Genomic DNA, 17,678 nt, shown 5'->3' with positions numbered 1-17,678 from the left:
TAAGCAGTTGCTGTAGGATACTGAGAGACTACAAATAAGCTTGTGACTAAGAGATTGAGAGGCGAAGTCTTCAAGAGATGACCTCTTGCTCTCAAAATATAGTCCATACTCCAAGATCTCCTGCTACAAAGGAGTTATGCAGACTCTTTCAAGTGTTTGGTTCCCTGGACATCAGCCTTGGGCTCACTCAGTGCCAACACTTCAAAGCATGCCCAGGAATGCCTTGGCTTGCTACTTGAACACAATCTTCTCTCCCCACTCCCCCAAAATGGAATCTCTTAAATATTTGTATTTAATTAAATAAGTAAGTAACACCTGTGCTTCAGTGTTATTTGTTATTCATAGAGGTGGACATGTATGCAGCACCATCTAACTAGGACAAAATACACTCACTTTGGTCTCAAACTATCTAGAAAACCCTGCATTCCCCTGTAGCTATCTTCTTTTATCTCAAAGCAAAACTTTTTTAAAAAACAGAGTCAGCATCCCTAATAAATGATCTTTTCCCCCTCTTTTTTCATTAACCAGCCAATCTAACTGGTGTTTTGACTAAGAAAGATGACTTCTCTAAAATATGTCAGCGTGATGGCTAGCATCCATCAGTAAGAGCTCTAAGTACCTTCCTTACCATCCAACACTTAGGATAATGATACTTTACATTTATAGAACATGGTGCCTTTTGTTCAAGAATTTCAAAGTCCTTTACTAACATTGATTGATGAAGCTTCACCAGATCCTGAGAGGTAATTTTATTATGCCCATTTCAAATAGGCCTGAGTAAACTGAAGCACACAGGTTTTGCAAGGCACTCTAGCAAATGGAGAGTCAGCAGCGAACGTTGGCCTCTATGTTTTGTGGTCAAAGACAAAGCTGCAAAACCTCGGATCAGGTCCACCCACAACTCCAATATCTTTGAATAATGAAGCTGTCAAAGTCTCCAGCTTTTGCTATTTGAGTTCTATACTCACCAGTTCCTCCAACTCTCACATGGAGGTTCTCCACTGGATTGGATCACAGTGTCTGCCATGGGTCATTTACAACGAATATGGAATCAACATCATCTCAGTACAACCACCAAGTTCAGGATCTATTCAAGCTGAATCCTGTCCGTACTGCTGTACGGTTGCAAAACATGGACATTGTACCACTCAGACTGGGCAAAGCTGGAAGCTTTCCACACAAAATACCAATGTCATATATTGGGTACAAAGTGGAAAGACTTCATTTATAACACAGATGTTTATGGCCGCTCCGGTCCACAGACTACTGGGGCCATCATCCATAGACGACGTCTTACACTTTTCAGACACATTGTGAGAATGCCACAAGATGTTCTGGTGAATGCTGTTCTCCAGGTGCCTTGTAACATACAGAATAAAATTCCACCATCCAATGGATGGTGACAGCCTAGAAGCAGACCCCCTATTACAGGGGTGCATCAAGTGTGTTCCAGCATTGGACTCTCAGCCCATCAAGCCCTTGCAGACACACAGGATTGGACCAAATGGAGAACAATCACTGTGGACAACCATTTGGCTAAGCATTGAAGAAGAAACAGCTGAGGCTCAGAGATTAGGCTGATTTGTCCAAGGTCCTACTAATGCCAAATTAAGGACAGAATCCAGGCATTTTGACTCCCAATCCCAACTCTAACTACTAGAACACACTCTAACACACAGTTTGCACTGAATGTCAACATATGATAATGCCTACACCTACTGCATCAGAGTAAGAGTTTAACACACACAATTCCTTCTCCTCCCCATCCCCCACCATTAGATACCAACCTAAAGGCTGCTTAATAAGAGATAGATTAACTGGATTTGTACAGAGAGATTGGGAGAAATTTAAGACTTGGCATGTATTTATAAAAAAGAATAAACTTTTGCAAAAGTGGCAGTTCTGTCCCCCATGCGACATTTGCCAAAATAATGGTGATTAGTTTAGAAGCAGGTTTCAAGATACCATTCAATAGTTAAAACAAATGGTTTCAAAGGGACGCTTAATGTTGGATAGTTTATATCACAAATTTTAGTCTCAATTATGCAAAGATGTATGCATCTGCTTATCTTCACACTCTGTGAGTAGTCCCATGGAAGTCAAATAGGAGACAGTGTGGCCCAGTGGATAGAGCACTAGATTGGACTCAGGGAGCTGCCTATATTTCAGCCTCAGCCACTGTCCTTCTGGGTGATGATGGGCAAGTCACTTCACCTCTGTCTCAGTTTCCCCATCTGTAAAATGGGGATAATGATACTGATCCCCTTTGTAAAGTGCTTTGCAATCCACCAATGAAAAAGCATTACATAAGAGCCAGTTATTATTTCTATTCATAGTGTGTATATTTAAGCTTTGAGTCTTTGCAGGATTTGAGCCTCAAGCTTTGAAATAAATCAAATTTGCAAACCTAATACTGATGAACCAGGAAGGCTTTATTTTTAAAATGTAATAAAAGTTTCTTTTCTCTCTCTCTCTTTGGGGGAACAGTGGGGGGTGGAATATAGACTACACTTGAAGGATTGTGCTAGTTCATGAGAACCAAGAGGTGAAACTAACTGGAAACTGATCACCGTAGCTTTACAGTCCAGTTAAATGCAAAAATGAAATAAGTGAAGGGAAAAAAGGGGACTAGTAAAAAGCAAACAGTAGTTAATGCTTTCAGTTTTATCATCATCAGACATTGGGAATATTTACATTATTTGGTCAAGCAAATTTTTCCAAAAGAGAAATCTCTCCTAATAACTAAAATTGTAGGTGTGTCTGGCAAGAACTATTGAAGTTGAAGATCTATCAGCCCTTCATTATAAACACTTTTTTTTTAGAAGTTTCCTTAAAATTCACATTAAGATGAAGCTGGGCATGTAAATTCTCTGCTCCAGAGCAGATTTCTCCTGAAAGGTTTTGTTGAAAAATAGGTTGGAACTTTCCCCCCCACCCCTCCCAATTTATATACATTACCCTCAATCCCTGTATTTAACACAGGTAGAATGTATCCATGAATTAAGCCAAATATTTTATGGAGGAATCTGGTTTTACAGGCAGAAGGATAGGAAAAAAAAATATCATACAATTTATTTCAGAACTCTCCAAAGCAATTTTGCATATGTAGGGCCAGAATTAGCCTGTACACTGAACAGGACATTAGTGGGACACAGCTGCACAGTCCTAGAAGAGAAGGAACTCAGGCTCCAAGAGTCAGACTTTCTTCCTTGGGTCTCTGTTTTCCCCGGGGTGGGGAAGAGTTATGTCTGCCATCATATTACCAAGCACTGATTACTTGTCCATCTCCTGCTCTGCCCTCACACTGGGTAATGTGGAGCTAGGGCTCTGTCCACTCCGCACTCTCCTGTGTTTCAAGGTGGTGGTGGGAGAAGCGATTGTCCCCTTAATCCCATGTGCAGGTGCATAGGGCAAATCCAACTCTAACTTTTAAAGAATGTATGGGAATGAGCTATCTTGGTTTCGGCCTTTTGGTTGTGATCAAGTGTAATATCAGTTTGATAGGTGATATGAGGACTATATATCTTGCATTGGCAGGGAAAAGGATTAAAACAAATGTGACTGTCTCAAATTTCTGTAATCCTTAAAAGCAATTAATTTATTTTCCTGATGCCCTAACACCAAAGTCCCATGGCGTGGGATTTTCATAAGCACTTGGCAGTGGCATAGCTCTGCTCCTGTTAAAGTCAATGTGTGAGATTTACTTTTTACTTAAATAGGAACAGAGTCAGTGTGGTAAATGCTGCACGCTTCTGGAAATCTCACCTATTCTGGGTGCAGAATGCCAGGAAATGGAAGAGACATGGGGCAGATTGTAAGCCCTGTACTCTCAATGCTGAGCAGCCATTTGAATGACTGGTCCTCACTGAAGACAATGGGAGTGCTCATGTGAGTAACTGCTCACCAGTGGAATTAAGGGGTTCATAGTTTGGCCCAGGGAGTGTGTCCTGGCCCAGTAGTAGTGTGCTGTAATATGCAAAAGTCTATGATCACCTTCATCTTCTCTGGTCCTATTACCTATGACTGTTTAGCAATGGCTCTGTATTATACAGTTGCTGAGTATTCTAAAGAGCAGATTCAGCTAAGCTTACTCACCTTGAATAACACCTTACTCTACAAGTGGCTTGTTGAAATCAATGGGATCACTTGAAAAGCAAGGTGCTACTCTATGTGAGCAAGAGGGGGCTGAATGTGGCCTTCAGGATATATTATCTACATCGTGGGGGTGATTTAGTGAGTCACTGTGCAGCAGAAAGGCTCCAAAATGCCCACTTTACACGAGCCATTTTAAAGGTTCCAAAAAACAGTCATGGTCTTGTGTGGGTGTGGTCTGACACGCTGTGATGGTCAACTGTGTGGACAGAGTGGGAAAATTTCCTTGCATCTGTCCTTTGTGCTCTTTTAATATGGCAGTGGATGGGAGAAAAAACACTGTATGATCCAGACACTCAAGGTAGTCATTTAACTACCTTTCTGGTTACAGGTCATGGAGCTGGAATGCTTGCCACATATAGATCTGTGCTGCAAGTATTCCCCTCTTCCCCCCGCCCCCTCCAGCTTATAGCAATCCAACAGTTATCACACAACTGTCACATCAGAAATTTAAGAAGCCTGCCTAGCTGAAGGGCAGATGTATTGAACAGTGCTGTGTACACTTAAAAGCCTGTTCCATTTGGTCATATTTTATTGTCAGCCTAGCATGGCTTTTGACAGAAATAATTATCTTTTGTTCCCAACACTGAAAAGTTTTTTTTTTAAAAAAACACTTTGGAATTGATGGCCCATTGTTAGACAATGGCTAAGGGTTCTATTGACTTGGGATAGTTTACCTATTGTTTTGTACAGGTGTTTACAAACAAAATAAGCTGGAGGTCACATCTCTTCTCTATGCCCCATATCTTCCAAGCCTCTTGCCTCTGGGAGATGAGGCTCCCACTCCATGAATCTGCAGTTAGAGTTGAGGGCCAAAAAGATAAATCAGACCTGAAGGCTGCACTCCCCTCTGGTCTGAAAACCCCCAAATCATATATATCTAAACCTCAGTCTTGTCAGCATGTGCAATGGGACCAGCAGTTAGTTAATCAGTCAGTAGTGCCAAGAGATTACAGAGTTGATAAACTGCATTGTAATTATAGTTGTTGCCACTTATTTCCCTTACGAATAACCGCACAGCATCTGCAAAGCCTTAGGATGGAGTCTGGGCTAGTGGTTAGAATAGGGGATTGAGTGTCCAGGTAGCTGGTTTCCATTCCCTTCTGTGCCATCTCTACACGCTAGTTCTTTGGTACCACACCTTCATAACAGAGCTTGCAGTGCCACTGTTAGCACAACAGCAGCAACTAGGAAGTGATTCACACCACCTTTTCCCTGCCTCAGAATAGAAGAGCGGGATACAGTTCTTACAAAGACCCTGGACTCTGTTCTTAGACATCTATCCGCTGCTGTTGTCACTTCTGATTTCCCTAAACAAAAAGAGATTACCACTACAAAATAAGTAACAATGGAGAAACGCACAGGAATTAATACCAGTTGAGCCTTAAACTTGCCATATTCCTATGAAGTGTATTTTCTGAGCTATCCCTTTGATAAGTGATAGGCAAAAAGAAATAGCCATAAGATGCTTGGAAAGCCTAGCTGTATTTTACTCCTGTACATTCCAGTGGTACTTCTGATCCTACAGTATGTGATGCTTCTTGGAAAACTAGTCTACTGTCAGGAAGCCTAAGGCAAATACGGGTCTAATACTCTTTGAAGGTTTGAAAGGACAGCTCCTTTTTTCCTGATACTGTGGCTAAGACTTTCAAAAGCAACTAGTAATTTTGGATGCCTACATTATTGTGAAACCAGGACCTAATCCGATGCACATTGACGCCATGGAATGACTCTCATTGACTTCAATAGGTCTTGAATCTATCTTGGAAAAATTAACTTTGGGGCCTGATCCATTTTATCCAGAAGGTGGAACATCCCTGTTTCCACCAAGAAAACTTGTTGGTGGACATAGTGAAGGTATCACCTGTTATATGAAAACATTCATAAAGCAATAATTGATGTTGTCAATCACTTTTGGTCTTTTTAGGGAAGGCAATTCAGTTGGGAGGGAGGCAGCTAGGGCTCCAGGCCTCTGATGTGTTTCAGAGTTTATCACTAGTTTTCCCAGCCTAGCCTCCAGCACTGTTTTGCAATGGATGTACTTACTGTAGTAAGGGCCTGATGTGCCATCATGAGATTAAGATTTGCTGCAACTTTCTTTTCTGCAACATCTGTCTTCCCAATTCAGTTTCACTTCCTGTAATCCCTCATTGTTTTACTCGACTAAAGTGTGTTGTGAGGATTTAAAGATAACCTAAGGCTATCACCAGAGCTGCTGCATGTTCTTTCCAATCTATTCGCTAAAGAAATAAGTAGCTTTGGTCTTTAGTTGTTCATATGGTTGAGGGGAAAGCGGAAAGAAGAATGGGTCTGCTTAATTGTGATGTAGTATGCAATTAAAAAGGGAACAGTGTTCCCAGTGCATCAGCAGCATTAACAGCAGTCTAGCTACCACTATCATTGTAAACTGAATGCAAGTTTTATTTAGGGCTTTAGAGCTAGATTCTACAGTCAGGGTAAATTTCTGCCCTGACTTATATCTTTAGTAGTCTCTGTGACATCAGAGTTTGGCCAGAATTTGGCCCTTAACATAGTGTTACAACAGAAATAAACATTGTAATTGATCAAGCCTTTCTTTAAAAATAGGGCTTTGGAGCTGTGCTCCGGGTCCGCTCTAGCTCCAGGCAAAAACCTGCAGCCCCACTGCTTCAGAGCTGCTCCGCGCTCCAGCTCCGGGCTCCACTCCAAAGCCCTGTTTAAAAGTGTAATACAGAAACCTAACACGGATGAATGGGACTATTCCCTATGGTAAATACAACCCTACTAAGTGTCAGTTTTTGAACATACTGTGCTGATTGACATCAGCTTGTTCTCCTGAGAGCAGCATGACTTTACGTTCACGACTGTGCATTACCTTTAGCTAGCTGCTTCTCAAAAGTGACGACTGAACAACCAAATATGGGCTGTGCAGAACTGCATTGTGCAGTAACCAATATTGTCAGTGTTTTACTCAGTATATTAACAGCAGAACTCCCATTGACTTTAACAGAAGCTATGGCTAAAACCCTCCCAACATCACTTTGAAAACTTAAGGGCAAAGCATCTGCAGCTAAACTCTCTTTCCCACTAAAGTATTTTATGAACACCCATGCAAACACAGGCAGGCCAGATGCTCGACCTGTGCAAGCAGGCATGGTTCCAAATGTTTGAGTAACTATTTGAGACTTTTAGCAGGCAGTTCCCTGAAAGGTTCCTAGCATGGACCACACCTCAGTAGATATGTTGGCCTGTGGACCACTTCTTCTATTTATGACTTCATGGACCACCTCTCTTCCAGCTGATGAGCAAGTAATATTTTGGTGGCACTTACAGCAATTGCTGACATGGAAAGTTAATATTTGTAACTTAATTGGTCGAAATAAGGAGAAGCAGCCAGCACCGTGTGTCCAGTCAGCTCTCTACAGTCAACCAGCAGATATTCCCAGACCACTGGTAACCCATGGACCATAGTTGGGGAACTGCTGTTTCAGGGGATGGTGGTTTCCAGTTGGTTCTCAGTGAACAATTTTTCATGTAACAGAAACCTGTCCCACAATGGGCACAACATGGCAAGGTTGTTTATAGTAAAGCACTGAGGCCGAAAGTTGTATATTCATGGATAGTAAGTTGTCATCTTCCCATACAGGTGGCATCTCCAGATCAAAAATAAGGAGCTCTGGTGGTGGGGAAGCTTCTACAAATGGTGCCCAGCTAGTACCTGCTCTGTGGATAAACAGGACCCCAGTCATCTCAGTGTCAGGGAGAGAGTCCTTAATTATTTATTTCCCCCCTCACCCTTCAAATGTTTCAATCCTTTAATTCTATACATTTAAAAAACAATGACAGCAGCTAGGTAATAACAAACCAGGGAGCAGACTGAGAGGGGAGAAAGCATAGAGAGGAAACCATTGTCAGTTTCAAGGGGTTCTTCTAAGCCACTGCATGTTTAAAAATAAACATTTAAAAAATTATGAGAAATAATGACTGCCCTACTTTCTGTGGGGTTTTCCTTATAAAGTAGCAAGAGAACTAGCCAAGTGGAATTGTACAACATATTCTTCCTGATAATTCACTGGCCTTTTGCATAGGATAATAATTGATGAGACAGGTGCAGACAATGCATACAAGTAGATTGCAGAGCCACTCATCATTGATTCTAGTCAGTGATGTGAAACATAACGCTTTATCTGCCGTTGTCATTAAAAGCTAGTGACTCTACCACCATTGCCTTGGTGAATGCTATTCTATGCATTTTTGCCAGGAGGGAGCATTAAGATGATGTACCCCTACTGAGAGCTACATATTGTTTTAAGTGCTAATTTTGGTGGCTGAAATGAAAACATTGTAATATCTCTCAGCTTAGTGGCATACTTCTGCTACGGAATGTGTTAGTGGATAATCAAGAGTGTATTTAGAAAATTCATGCCAGAATTAACTAAATCTTGTCCTGTAGGAAGCAATGTGTTCTACTGGGTAGGGCATCAAACCGGGAGTCTGGAAATCTTAGTTTCTATAACTGCCTCTGCCACTGGCATGCTGAATGACCTTAGGCTAGTCACTTTATCGCTTCCTCAGTTTGCCCATGTATAAAATAGGGATAGTGATATTTCTCTTATTTGTAGTGTGCACTGACTTGTATGAAGGAAACATTCTATACAAAAGAGCTACTGAATGTTTTTGAAATTAGCAAAAACAGTCTAAGAGCCTGATCCGAAACCCACTGAAGTCAGAGACTTTCCATTGATTTCAAGAGGATCAGACCATAAGTGGTACTGTACCTTAGCATAACGCTTGGACAACACATAAGAAAGCATGGTAAACATTTCTGGAAAAATATAGTGTTAGTGTGCTTAACAGGAATGATCTAATTTAGCATCAAAGGGACACAGCTCTTCATTTTAAATGCAATTTAGAGCCTATTTACATTTCACAGAAAATGGTATGTTGCTTTGATTAGGGGAAAATAAGCATTCATGTTTACCTTCTGTTTCTCTCAATATATTTGCATTACAAAGTCTTCAGAGTTCTAATTTGGATCCATTCACATGATAAGATTCTGAGAATGTCACTCTGAAGCCTAAAATATCTGTTGAGTCAGTGTGAAATGACAGAAAAAAATACAACCCTGGTTGAGAGCTCTTTTTGTACAGAGTATCTCCAGGTTGAATCATCACTATGTTTCATGGTCTGTTACCACCCAATCTTTAAGTCCTGGGCCATTTTGACTTTATGAATTACACCCATGCAGTATACAGCTACAGTTAGACATATCTATGTTATGCTGAGGGTCCTAGACCATTTTGATATCAGAGGTACCTCAACCAATCACCATCCTTATTCTTCAGCTAATTTGGATGCAATAATTTCCCTAGTTGCATGAGGGAGACTGCACAGATGGTGTGTTACTTGACCCAATGGCCATTTGTTCAAATTAATACAAATCTCCTAGCACAAACCCTTTAGAAGCAAATCAATACAACCACTCACACAGCAACACAACCATCACAAAACAATAACCCCAAACTTCACTTTAGAGCCTAGAATGTCTGAGTCAGTGTAAAGCAACAGAAACAGCTACAAGCATGGCTGAGAGCTCTTTTTGTTTTGAATATCACCTGGTTCAATCATCACTGGGATTCATAGTCTGTTACCAACCCATTTCGGCTTTTTTTAAAACACATGACTTTATGACTTACAGCCATGCACCAGCATGGACTTTAAAATGTGGCATCTGGGTATCTCCCTGATGAACAAAAAATACAACGGGACTTCACATTGCATGGAAACACTAACGGAAAAGGAGACAACTGTCCTTTTAAGCTCCGCTGTACCCAAGTGAAAATGCTACAGCCAAGATCACCAATCAAAGCTATTTATCGGTGAAGAAAGGTTAGTGGTGTGGGGGATAGGACACAAACATTTGCTCCAGTTTCTTTTGTAATTGTAATTATTTGCTTTCCCTCCATTTTCCCCTCTCAGTCCTTGGCTTCCTGTCTTCAGATTAGACTCCTTTGTGCTATGTGATGGGGATGTCCACCCCACACAAGGCCTAAACTCATTAAGCTGGCCAGGTGAGCCAATTAACTGTCTCAGCTGCACCTGGAGTAGGAGCCAGGAAGTAATGAGGGTTAATTAAAGGAAGCTCAGCTGGACAGGAACAGGAGGGGCCTATATAAAGCCTAGTAGCTGGGTGTAAAAGTGGGCTGCAGAGAGTGAGGTATGGAAGGTAGGAAGCAGCCCAGGGATCCAGCAATGAGGTGTAGGACTGTGAAGACCTTGACTGCTTGTTGTAGGGTCACTGGGCTAGAACCTAATGTAGAGGGTGGGCCTGGGTTCCCCTACCAGCCATTGGAGAAGTGGCATAGAACACCCAGTTGAAACGGGACCCTCCCCAGCATGGTGAAAATGAGTGAGTAACGGTGGGGGAGAGCAAGCAATCGAGAGAGGGGGGATGGAGCAAGCAGGGTGGGGCCTTGGAGAAGGGGTGGGGAAATCGTGTTTGGTTAGTAAGTTGGCAACCCTAAGCTGCAGTGAAAGAAGAATTCCTGGGACAGCAGAGACTGAGAAAACACACACACACACACAGGGAAACTACAGCGACCTGGCTGGATGGCTAAGCCATGAAGCGGGAGCAGCTGAGATCAAGACAGAGAGAGCGATGTAGTGCAACTGCAGAAAGGTGCATAGGCCTGGCAGAGCTAATCCCCAGACTCAGCCAGAAGGTGGAGCTCCAGCTCCCCGTCGTTCTAGTTCTCATAGTGACACGTGCTAGTGGATATAGTGGACCATAAGCATGTTAGCACAGAACTCTCCTCAGGATTCTGCAAGGCTAAGTCTCGTCCAAATGTCTAGACAAGGAGTTCTGGCAACTGCTTCTTGTGCACTAAGAAAAAAAGACAGTTCTAGATTTCTTCCCCTCAAAGTTATGCTTTTTCTGTAATATTTTCAAACAAGTACCTTCATGTTTCTCCCACGCTTTCCCCTCACACTTGGGAGGTGTTCTCGGTCCACAAAACTACTGCATCATCCCCTTCAAACTCTCCTTTTCCATGACATCTTCAAAAACTTAACAAGACCCTGGTGTGGTGATACCACTGCCTATCATGCTGAACAATATTATCTTATCGCTCCCTTGTACTCCACCATCTCTGTGTATCCCTCTGTTGTCTCTTGCCTTATACTTGGTGTGACGGGTTATGCCCCACTCCAGGATGCCACCTGATATACTAGGGTACCACTGAGCCCACCTGTTCTACCAGCCTGGGCTCCCTTACACTGTTCTGCTGAGCCAGACCCTCAAGCCTTCTCCAGCACACACACAGGTAGGGACACACTCAACTGCAAAAACACACAGACACTGAAATCAGTACTGCCTGGGAAGGCTTCAGCTAACAAATTGCCCAAAACTCAAGTGCACACCTGTCATAAAAATTAAGGGAAGGATAACCACCTTTCTGGTTATACAGTGCTAAAAAATCCCTCCTGGCCAGAGGCAGAACCCTTTCACCTGTAAAGAATTAAGAAGCTAACATAACCTTGCTAGCACCTCACCAAAATGACCAATGAGGAGACAAGATACTTTAAAAGCGGCGGGGGGCAGGGGGGGGACAAAGGGTCTGTCTGAGTGTTGCTTTCGCTGGGAACAGATCAGGAATGCAGTCTCAGAAACTCTGTTAAGTTAGTAAGTAATCTAGCTAGAAATGTGTTAGATTTCCTTTTGTTAAATGGCTGGTAAAATAAGCTGTGCTGAATGGAATGTATATTCCTGTTTTTGTGTCTTTTTGTAACTTAAGGTTTTGCCTAGAGGGATTCTCTATGTTTTGAATCTCATTACCCTGGAAGGTATTTACCATCCTGATTTTACAGAGGTGATTCTTACCTTTTCTTTAATTAAAATTCTTCTTTTAAGAACTTGATTGCTTTTTCATTGTTCTTAAGATCCAAGGGTTTGGGTCTGTGTTCACCTATGCAAATTGGTGAGGATTTTTATCAAGCCTTCCCCAGGAAAGGGGGTGTAGGGCTTGGGGGATATTTTGGGGCAAGACGTGTCCAAGTGGGCTCTTTCCCTGTTCTTTAACACACTTGGTGGTGGCAGCATAGGGTTCAAGGACAAGGCAAAGTTTGTACCTTGGGGAAGTTTTTAACCTAAGCTGGTAAGAAAAAGCTTAGGGGGTCTTTCATGCAGGTCCCCACATCTGTACCCTGGAGTTCAGAGTGGGGAAGGAACCTTGACAACAACCTACTCTGTGGTGCAAAACCAGAATTATACCATTTTGCAATGCACAGAGAACTGTACAACGTAAGCTCAGGAAATTTGCTCCCTCCCTCAATGTGGAGGAACATATATAGCTTTCCCACACACCCCGGTTTAAATTCCACAAATTGGTTTTAGAGAAAACCAGGTTTGACTACAAAAGATAGATTTAAGAGATTGCAAACAGATCAAAGCAGAATACTCAGCAAATAAAACAAACACAATATACGCTTAAGATACTAAAAAACTGGTTACAAGTAGTAGTTTCTCACCCTAAATGTTGTTTTAGGCAGAGTGCAGAGGTTCTTGCGGGCAAACTGCTCTTGCTTGCAGTTTAATACTCCAGGTGTTTCTTTCACAGGCCAGACACCTTCCCAGGCTGGGCTTACTCCTCCCCGCCCCCTTTGTCTTTGTTTCTTAAATGTTCACAGCAGTCATTCTGGGGATTCAGTGAAGAATGACCACTGAGTATGTCCTTCCCCTGCCTGAAATAGGTTTTACATATGGCAGGAACTCTGTTTTCCAGGGTGGTTCCCCAACCCCCTCAGTGGAAAAATACTGGTATTCTATCATGGAGTCCAGTACCAGGTGACTGGATCCCATGACCCTGCAGTGTCAAAGCAGCCATGAGCCAAAGGCCATTTGTAGCATCCTAGGAAGGTGGGAAATTAGCATCTTCAAAGACCTATTGTTCTCCCTGGTGGTCTATTGACTTGTCCCCAGTTAGCCAGCCAGACTGATTGCATTCTGTCTGGTGGGTGCTCCCCAGGTGCAAACACTTTTGTAGTACAGATTTATAGTCAATATTTCCTAACTTTAGATACAAAAATGATACATGCATACAATTAGGATAATCATATTCAGCAAATCCTAACCTTTCCAATGATACCTCACATGCCTTGCACAAAACATCAGTTATGCTATCATTATATTATAACAATATTTCTATGAAGAATATGGGATGTAGTGTCACATTTGGATTGTAAGCGCCTCAGGACAGGGACATCTTTTTGTTCTGTGTTTGTATAGTGCCAAGCACAGCGGGGTCCTGGACCACAGCTGGTGCTCTATATGCTACAGAACACAAATAATAAATAAGTATTCACAGTGATTTAGAATCACATTCGGAACTTAACCCTGCAAACCCCATAGCTCCACTGATGAAGTCTCCAAACCTGCAAACTGATCTGTAATACAGGTGGATCCTTGATTTCCAAGGGGCTCCACACAGGCATCCCCTTGTGCCTGCATGAGGCCCCATCAAAGTCAAGAGTCCACCTACATAGATCAGACTGCAGGATGGGAATGCTATTTCTTACCCACATTTCTTAGTGCTCATTGGGGATTACTAATTTAAATAAGAATGATTTCCCAAATAAATGTTTGCAGGCTCTTTCCCTTGCTTTGTCTTTCATACATGGTGTATTCAAAAACTTTTACAGAGCTAAAAATGCAGCTTTGTTTTCCTTTCTCGATATGGCTAAATGTGAGAGAGTTCTCTTATTTAATACAAATAAATTGGATAAATACAGTGTGACCTCAGCTGGGAACCACTGCTAAAATTAAACTATGAAGAGTTAAAGTGGGCGTGACCCTCATGTGATATGAATATGCCACATGTACACTGGTAACCATACAATGCTGGACTGAGGAATGAATGGAGACTATAAATATAGATATTGGACATAATCTTGAAACCCTTAGTCACATAGGAAGTCTTTACTTATAAGAGGAGTTCAATTGACCAGAGACATTTTCTTCTTCCTCTTATGAATATCAGGGTTGGAATGAACCTCGGGAGATCATCTAGTCCAACCCCCTGCTCAAAGCAGGACCAATCCCCAATTTTTGCCCCAGATCCCTAAATAGCCCCCTCAAGGATTGAACTCACAACCCTGGGTTTAACAGGCCAATGCTCAAACCACTGAGCTATCCCTCCCCTCTTTCCTTTAGTGTTTTCTTTCTCCTTTATTTAGTAGCCTGTTGAAATCATATACTGTAACGATTCACCAAACTTCCACTTTTGGGCCCAGATACTCAGCTGATGTAAACTGGCATCATGCTGTTGAGGTCAATGGAGCTACAAAAATGTATACTGTCTGAGGATCTGGCTCCCTAATTCAGCATTTGTAAGACTGTGTTCACTTTCATTTGTGTGTACACTTCATAGACATTACATGTGCTTTTATTGTTTCACTATAGTCTTTAAATGTGTCCTTCTCTGGGTACACGTATACAACTTAAAATACAAAAAATAGTTGACTAGTGTTACCTAAAGAGGCTTAATCCAGAAATAAGCAGTGTAACAAATATTAAAGAACTTATTTTTGCTGTATATTAATATAGTTATCTTCAATTGTGTGTGTATTTTACGTATCTATAAGTGTAAATTATATGTACATATATTTTGGTGCAGATCCTCAGCTGGTTTAAGTCTCCACAGTTCTTGTCTGAAATGGAAGTACACGGATTTGCCTGAGCTAAGGATCTGGCCTCACACACACACACACACGCCCCCCTATTTATTTTCACTCCATCCTCAAATGCCACTTCAGGTGCAAATTCTGTCGTTTGTGATAATGCTCTCAGAATTTTGAAGAAAACCAGGGGCCTGATCCTGCAAACAGACCCACATGGTCTGTAATCAACGGGTATGTCTACACTGCAATTAAACACTGCTGGCCCATGCCAACTGATTTGGGCTTGCAGGGCTCAGGCTGAAGGACTGCTTAATCACAACTTAGATTTGCAGGCTCAGGCTGCAGCCCAAGTTCTGGGACTCTCCCACCTCGCAGGATCCTACAGCCTGGGCTCCAATCCGAGCCCAAATATCTACACTGCAATTAAAGAGCCCCTTAGCCCAAGTCACCTAGCATGGGCCAGCTGTAGGTTTTTAACTGCAGTGTAGACATACCTAAATCTGATTTCACTATCAGAGTCCAGGTTTGAAAATGTGGTCCTGTATTCAGTGGCACCAATTAGTGGGGCTGCGGGGAGGGACGGACGGAGGGAGGGGCAGGGAGTAAGATTTTTGCATTTGCACAAAGTTCCATAGGCGATGGAGGGCCATGGCTCAACCACGGTCAAGCAATGATCCAATATTAATCAGTATGGCAGCTGCTGCTGGAGTGGTCTGGAACATCGCTCCAGCTGTGTGGCCGCAGCACCACTGAAGTTTGACCTGGCCACCCCTCCGTACAGATGGAAGGGTGAAATTGTGACCTGGCACACGTCTAGTCTGGACACAGGGGAGGCCAGGCCAAATAGTGCTATCAGCTAGCATGTTGGGAGCCTGTTCCTGTTCCACAGAGCTCTGGGGAGTCCACTGGTAGCACCACCTCATGCACTGTGGGGGTCAGACAGGGAGTCCTGGCAAGAGAAGGAAGGGGATGAGCAAGAACCAGAACCAGAATTTGAAGTCCCTCCCTGCAAAAAAATCTGAATTGATGCCACGGCCTGCATTTACTTTGACACTGTATGTTGTTGTTTTTATAGGCAACTGTTTTATTAGCAGATAATTTACTAACGTTAAGACTTTGAAGTATATGTGAAAGTATGTGTCATTGTATTTATAGGTAGTTTTACTTGAAAACAAACAAAGATCAGAGTGTAACAGTGTTTTGTGATGTCTTGTTCATGTAAAAATAAAACAAATGTTAAAGTACAGCAGGGATTCTCAACTTCTTCTGAACCACGCCCCACATTGGCTTTTTATTTAAACTTTGAGCCCCCTGCCCCTTTACGATAGCAAGAAGGATATGGCCACTTTGTGTTGCTAAGGCATTTGTTCAAGTCAATTTAATCAACCTGGCAATTTAATCAAAATGCAAGTCAAGTGGGGTGGGTGCAAATCCGAGTGAGTGGCATTGCAACCTGGCGCTTGTACCCCCTACTATCATTAATGAATAATTAGAAGGTGTACTGTACCCCTCCCAGAATGTTTGATGGGTGGGTGTGCACCTCCCCGGTTGAGAACTGCTGTAGTGCAATAACTGATCAAGAGAAATAAAGTTATGGATTTTAAGGCCAGAAGGGACTGTTATGATCATCCAGTGTCACCTCCTGTACAATACAAGCCATAGAACTTCAGCCAGTAATTCCTTCATCAAGCCCATAACTTCCATTTGAGTTTCAGCCTATCTTTTGGAAAGAGATCCAATCTTGACTTAAAAATTGTAAGTGATGGTGAAGCCACCTCATCCCTAGTTAAGTTGTTCCAATCATTAATTATCCACATTGGTTAAAAATTTGCAACTTAGTTCTAGTCTGAATTTGTCTCGCTTTATCTTCCAGCCACTGATTCTCTTTATGGCTTTTTGTGTTAGAGTAAAGAGCAAGTTAGTAGGAAAAGAGGAGCTATAGGCAAATCTCAGGACAGTTGGCAGTGTAAGAAATAGGCATGCTATTTCTTTCACTAGCAGCCCTGGCCTCAGGGTTTTCCTTAAGACTATCATCCCCTACAAAAGCTACTCTCATAAAGGGAAAAGGAAATTTCATGAGCTTTCACTTAGCTTCCATTTCCTTTGCACACCTGTGGAAGTAGCAGGGAGTTTTGACTACCAAAACCAAAGGACCCCCAAGCTCCATGTACGGATCTGCACAGGCCTTGCATCTCTACTCTGTCTTCCAAAGGCCACTTGCCAGCACAGCTCCTTATGTTCATTTCCCTGTCAGCTGCTTGCCCAGGAGAAACGTACCTTTTTCCCATCCCCCAGAAGGGGAAGTCCAGACTGCAGGAAGGAAAGTGGATAAACTAAAGCAGACAGGATCAATGGAGTTACACTGACTATACAAGAGTGTTACTTGAGAGAATTTAGTCCTGTACGTTGGCTATTGTTAGGGAGGTGAACAGAGAGAAACAAACATACAAGTTTATATTTGAGGCACAGCAGGTGGGACATCCCCACGGCATAACTAGCCATCTGAAATGTGTACACTTATAAGCTGATCTATCTCCCCGCCCCTGTACTCCCATAATCTCTAAAGGCAAATTTTCCAAAAAGATTCCGCCAGATGCAGCTACTCAGCATGTCCCATGAAGTTCAGCAAAGTTATAAGCAATTGAAAAGAAGGTCTTATGATGGAACGTGTAGTCAAACTTAGTAATAGATAGTGCGACCAGCCCTGCCTATAAAAAGGAAAACACAAAGCAACAGAATGTAAACAAAAATAACCATAGTCTGGAAACCTCAGAAAACTGTCATGTTATAATAAAGCAGGTTTTCTTTTACTAAACAGTAGAGGATTTTTACATGACATTGAGAAGTATATTTCTTTGTGGAGCTGGTCTGTA

At 42.3% G+C, this 17,678-nt stretch overlaps 1 protein-coding gene across 1 annotated transcript in view; it reads left to right on the top strand.

Annotated features, from left to right (window-relative positions):
- Positions 1–1,045: 1,045 nt before the first annotated feature.
- Positions 1,046–17,678, top strand: part of LOC140915319 (uncharacterized) — a 102,265-nt gene continuing 85,632 nt past the window's right edge. Inside the window, exon 1 of the mRNA XM_078853927.1 lies at positions 1,046–1,117. Coding sequence (XP_078710053.1) covers positions 1,046–1,117 — 72 coding nt within the window. The remainder of the gene's footprint in view (positions 1,118–17,678) is intronic.

Source organism: Lepidochelys kempii, chromosome 7 (assembly GCF_965140285.1).
Source record: "Lepidochelys kempii isolate rLepKem1 chromosome 7, rLepKem1.hap1, whole genome shotgun sequence".
NCBI classification, from domain to species: Eukaryota; Metazoa; Chordata; order Testudines; family Cheloniidae; genus Lepidochelys; species Lepidochelys kempii.
The sequence above is the reverse complement of the archived record's forward strand: the minus strand, read 5'-3'. Positions and strand labels throughout refer to the sequence as shown.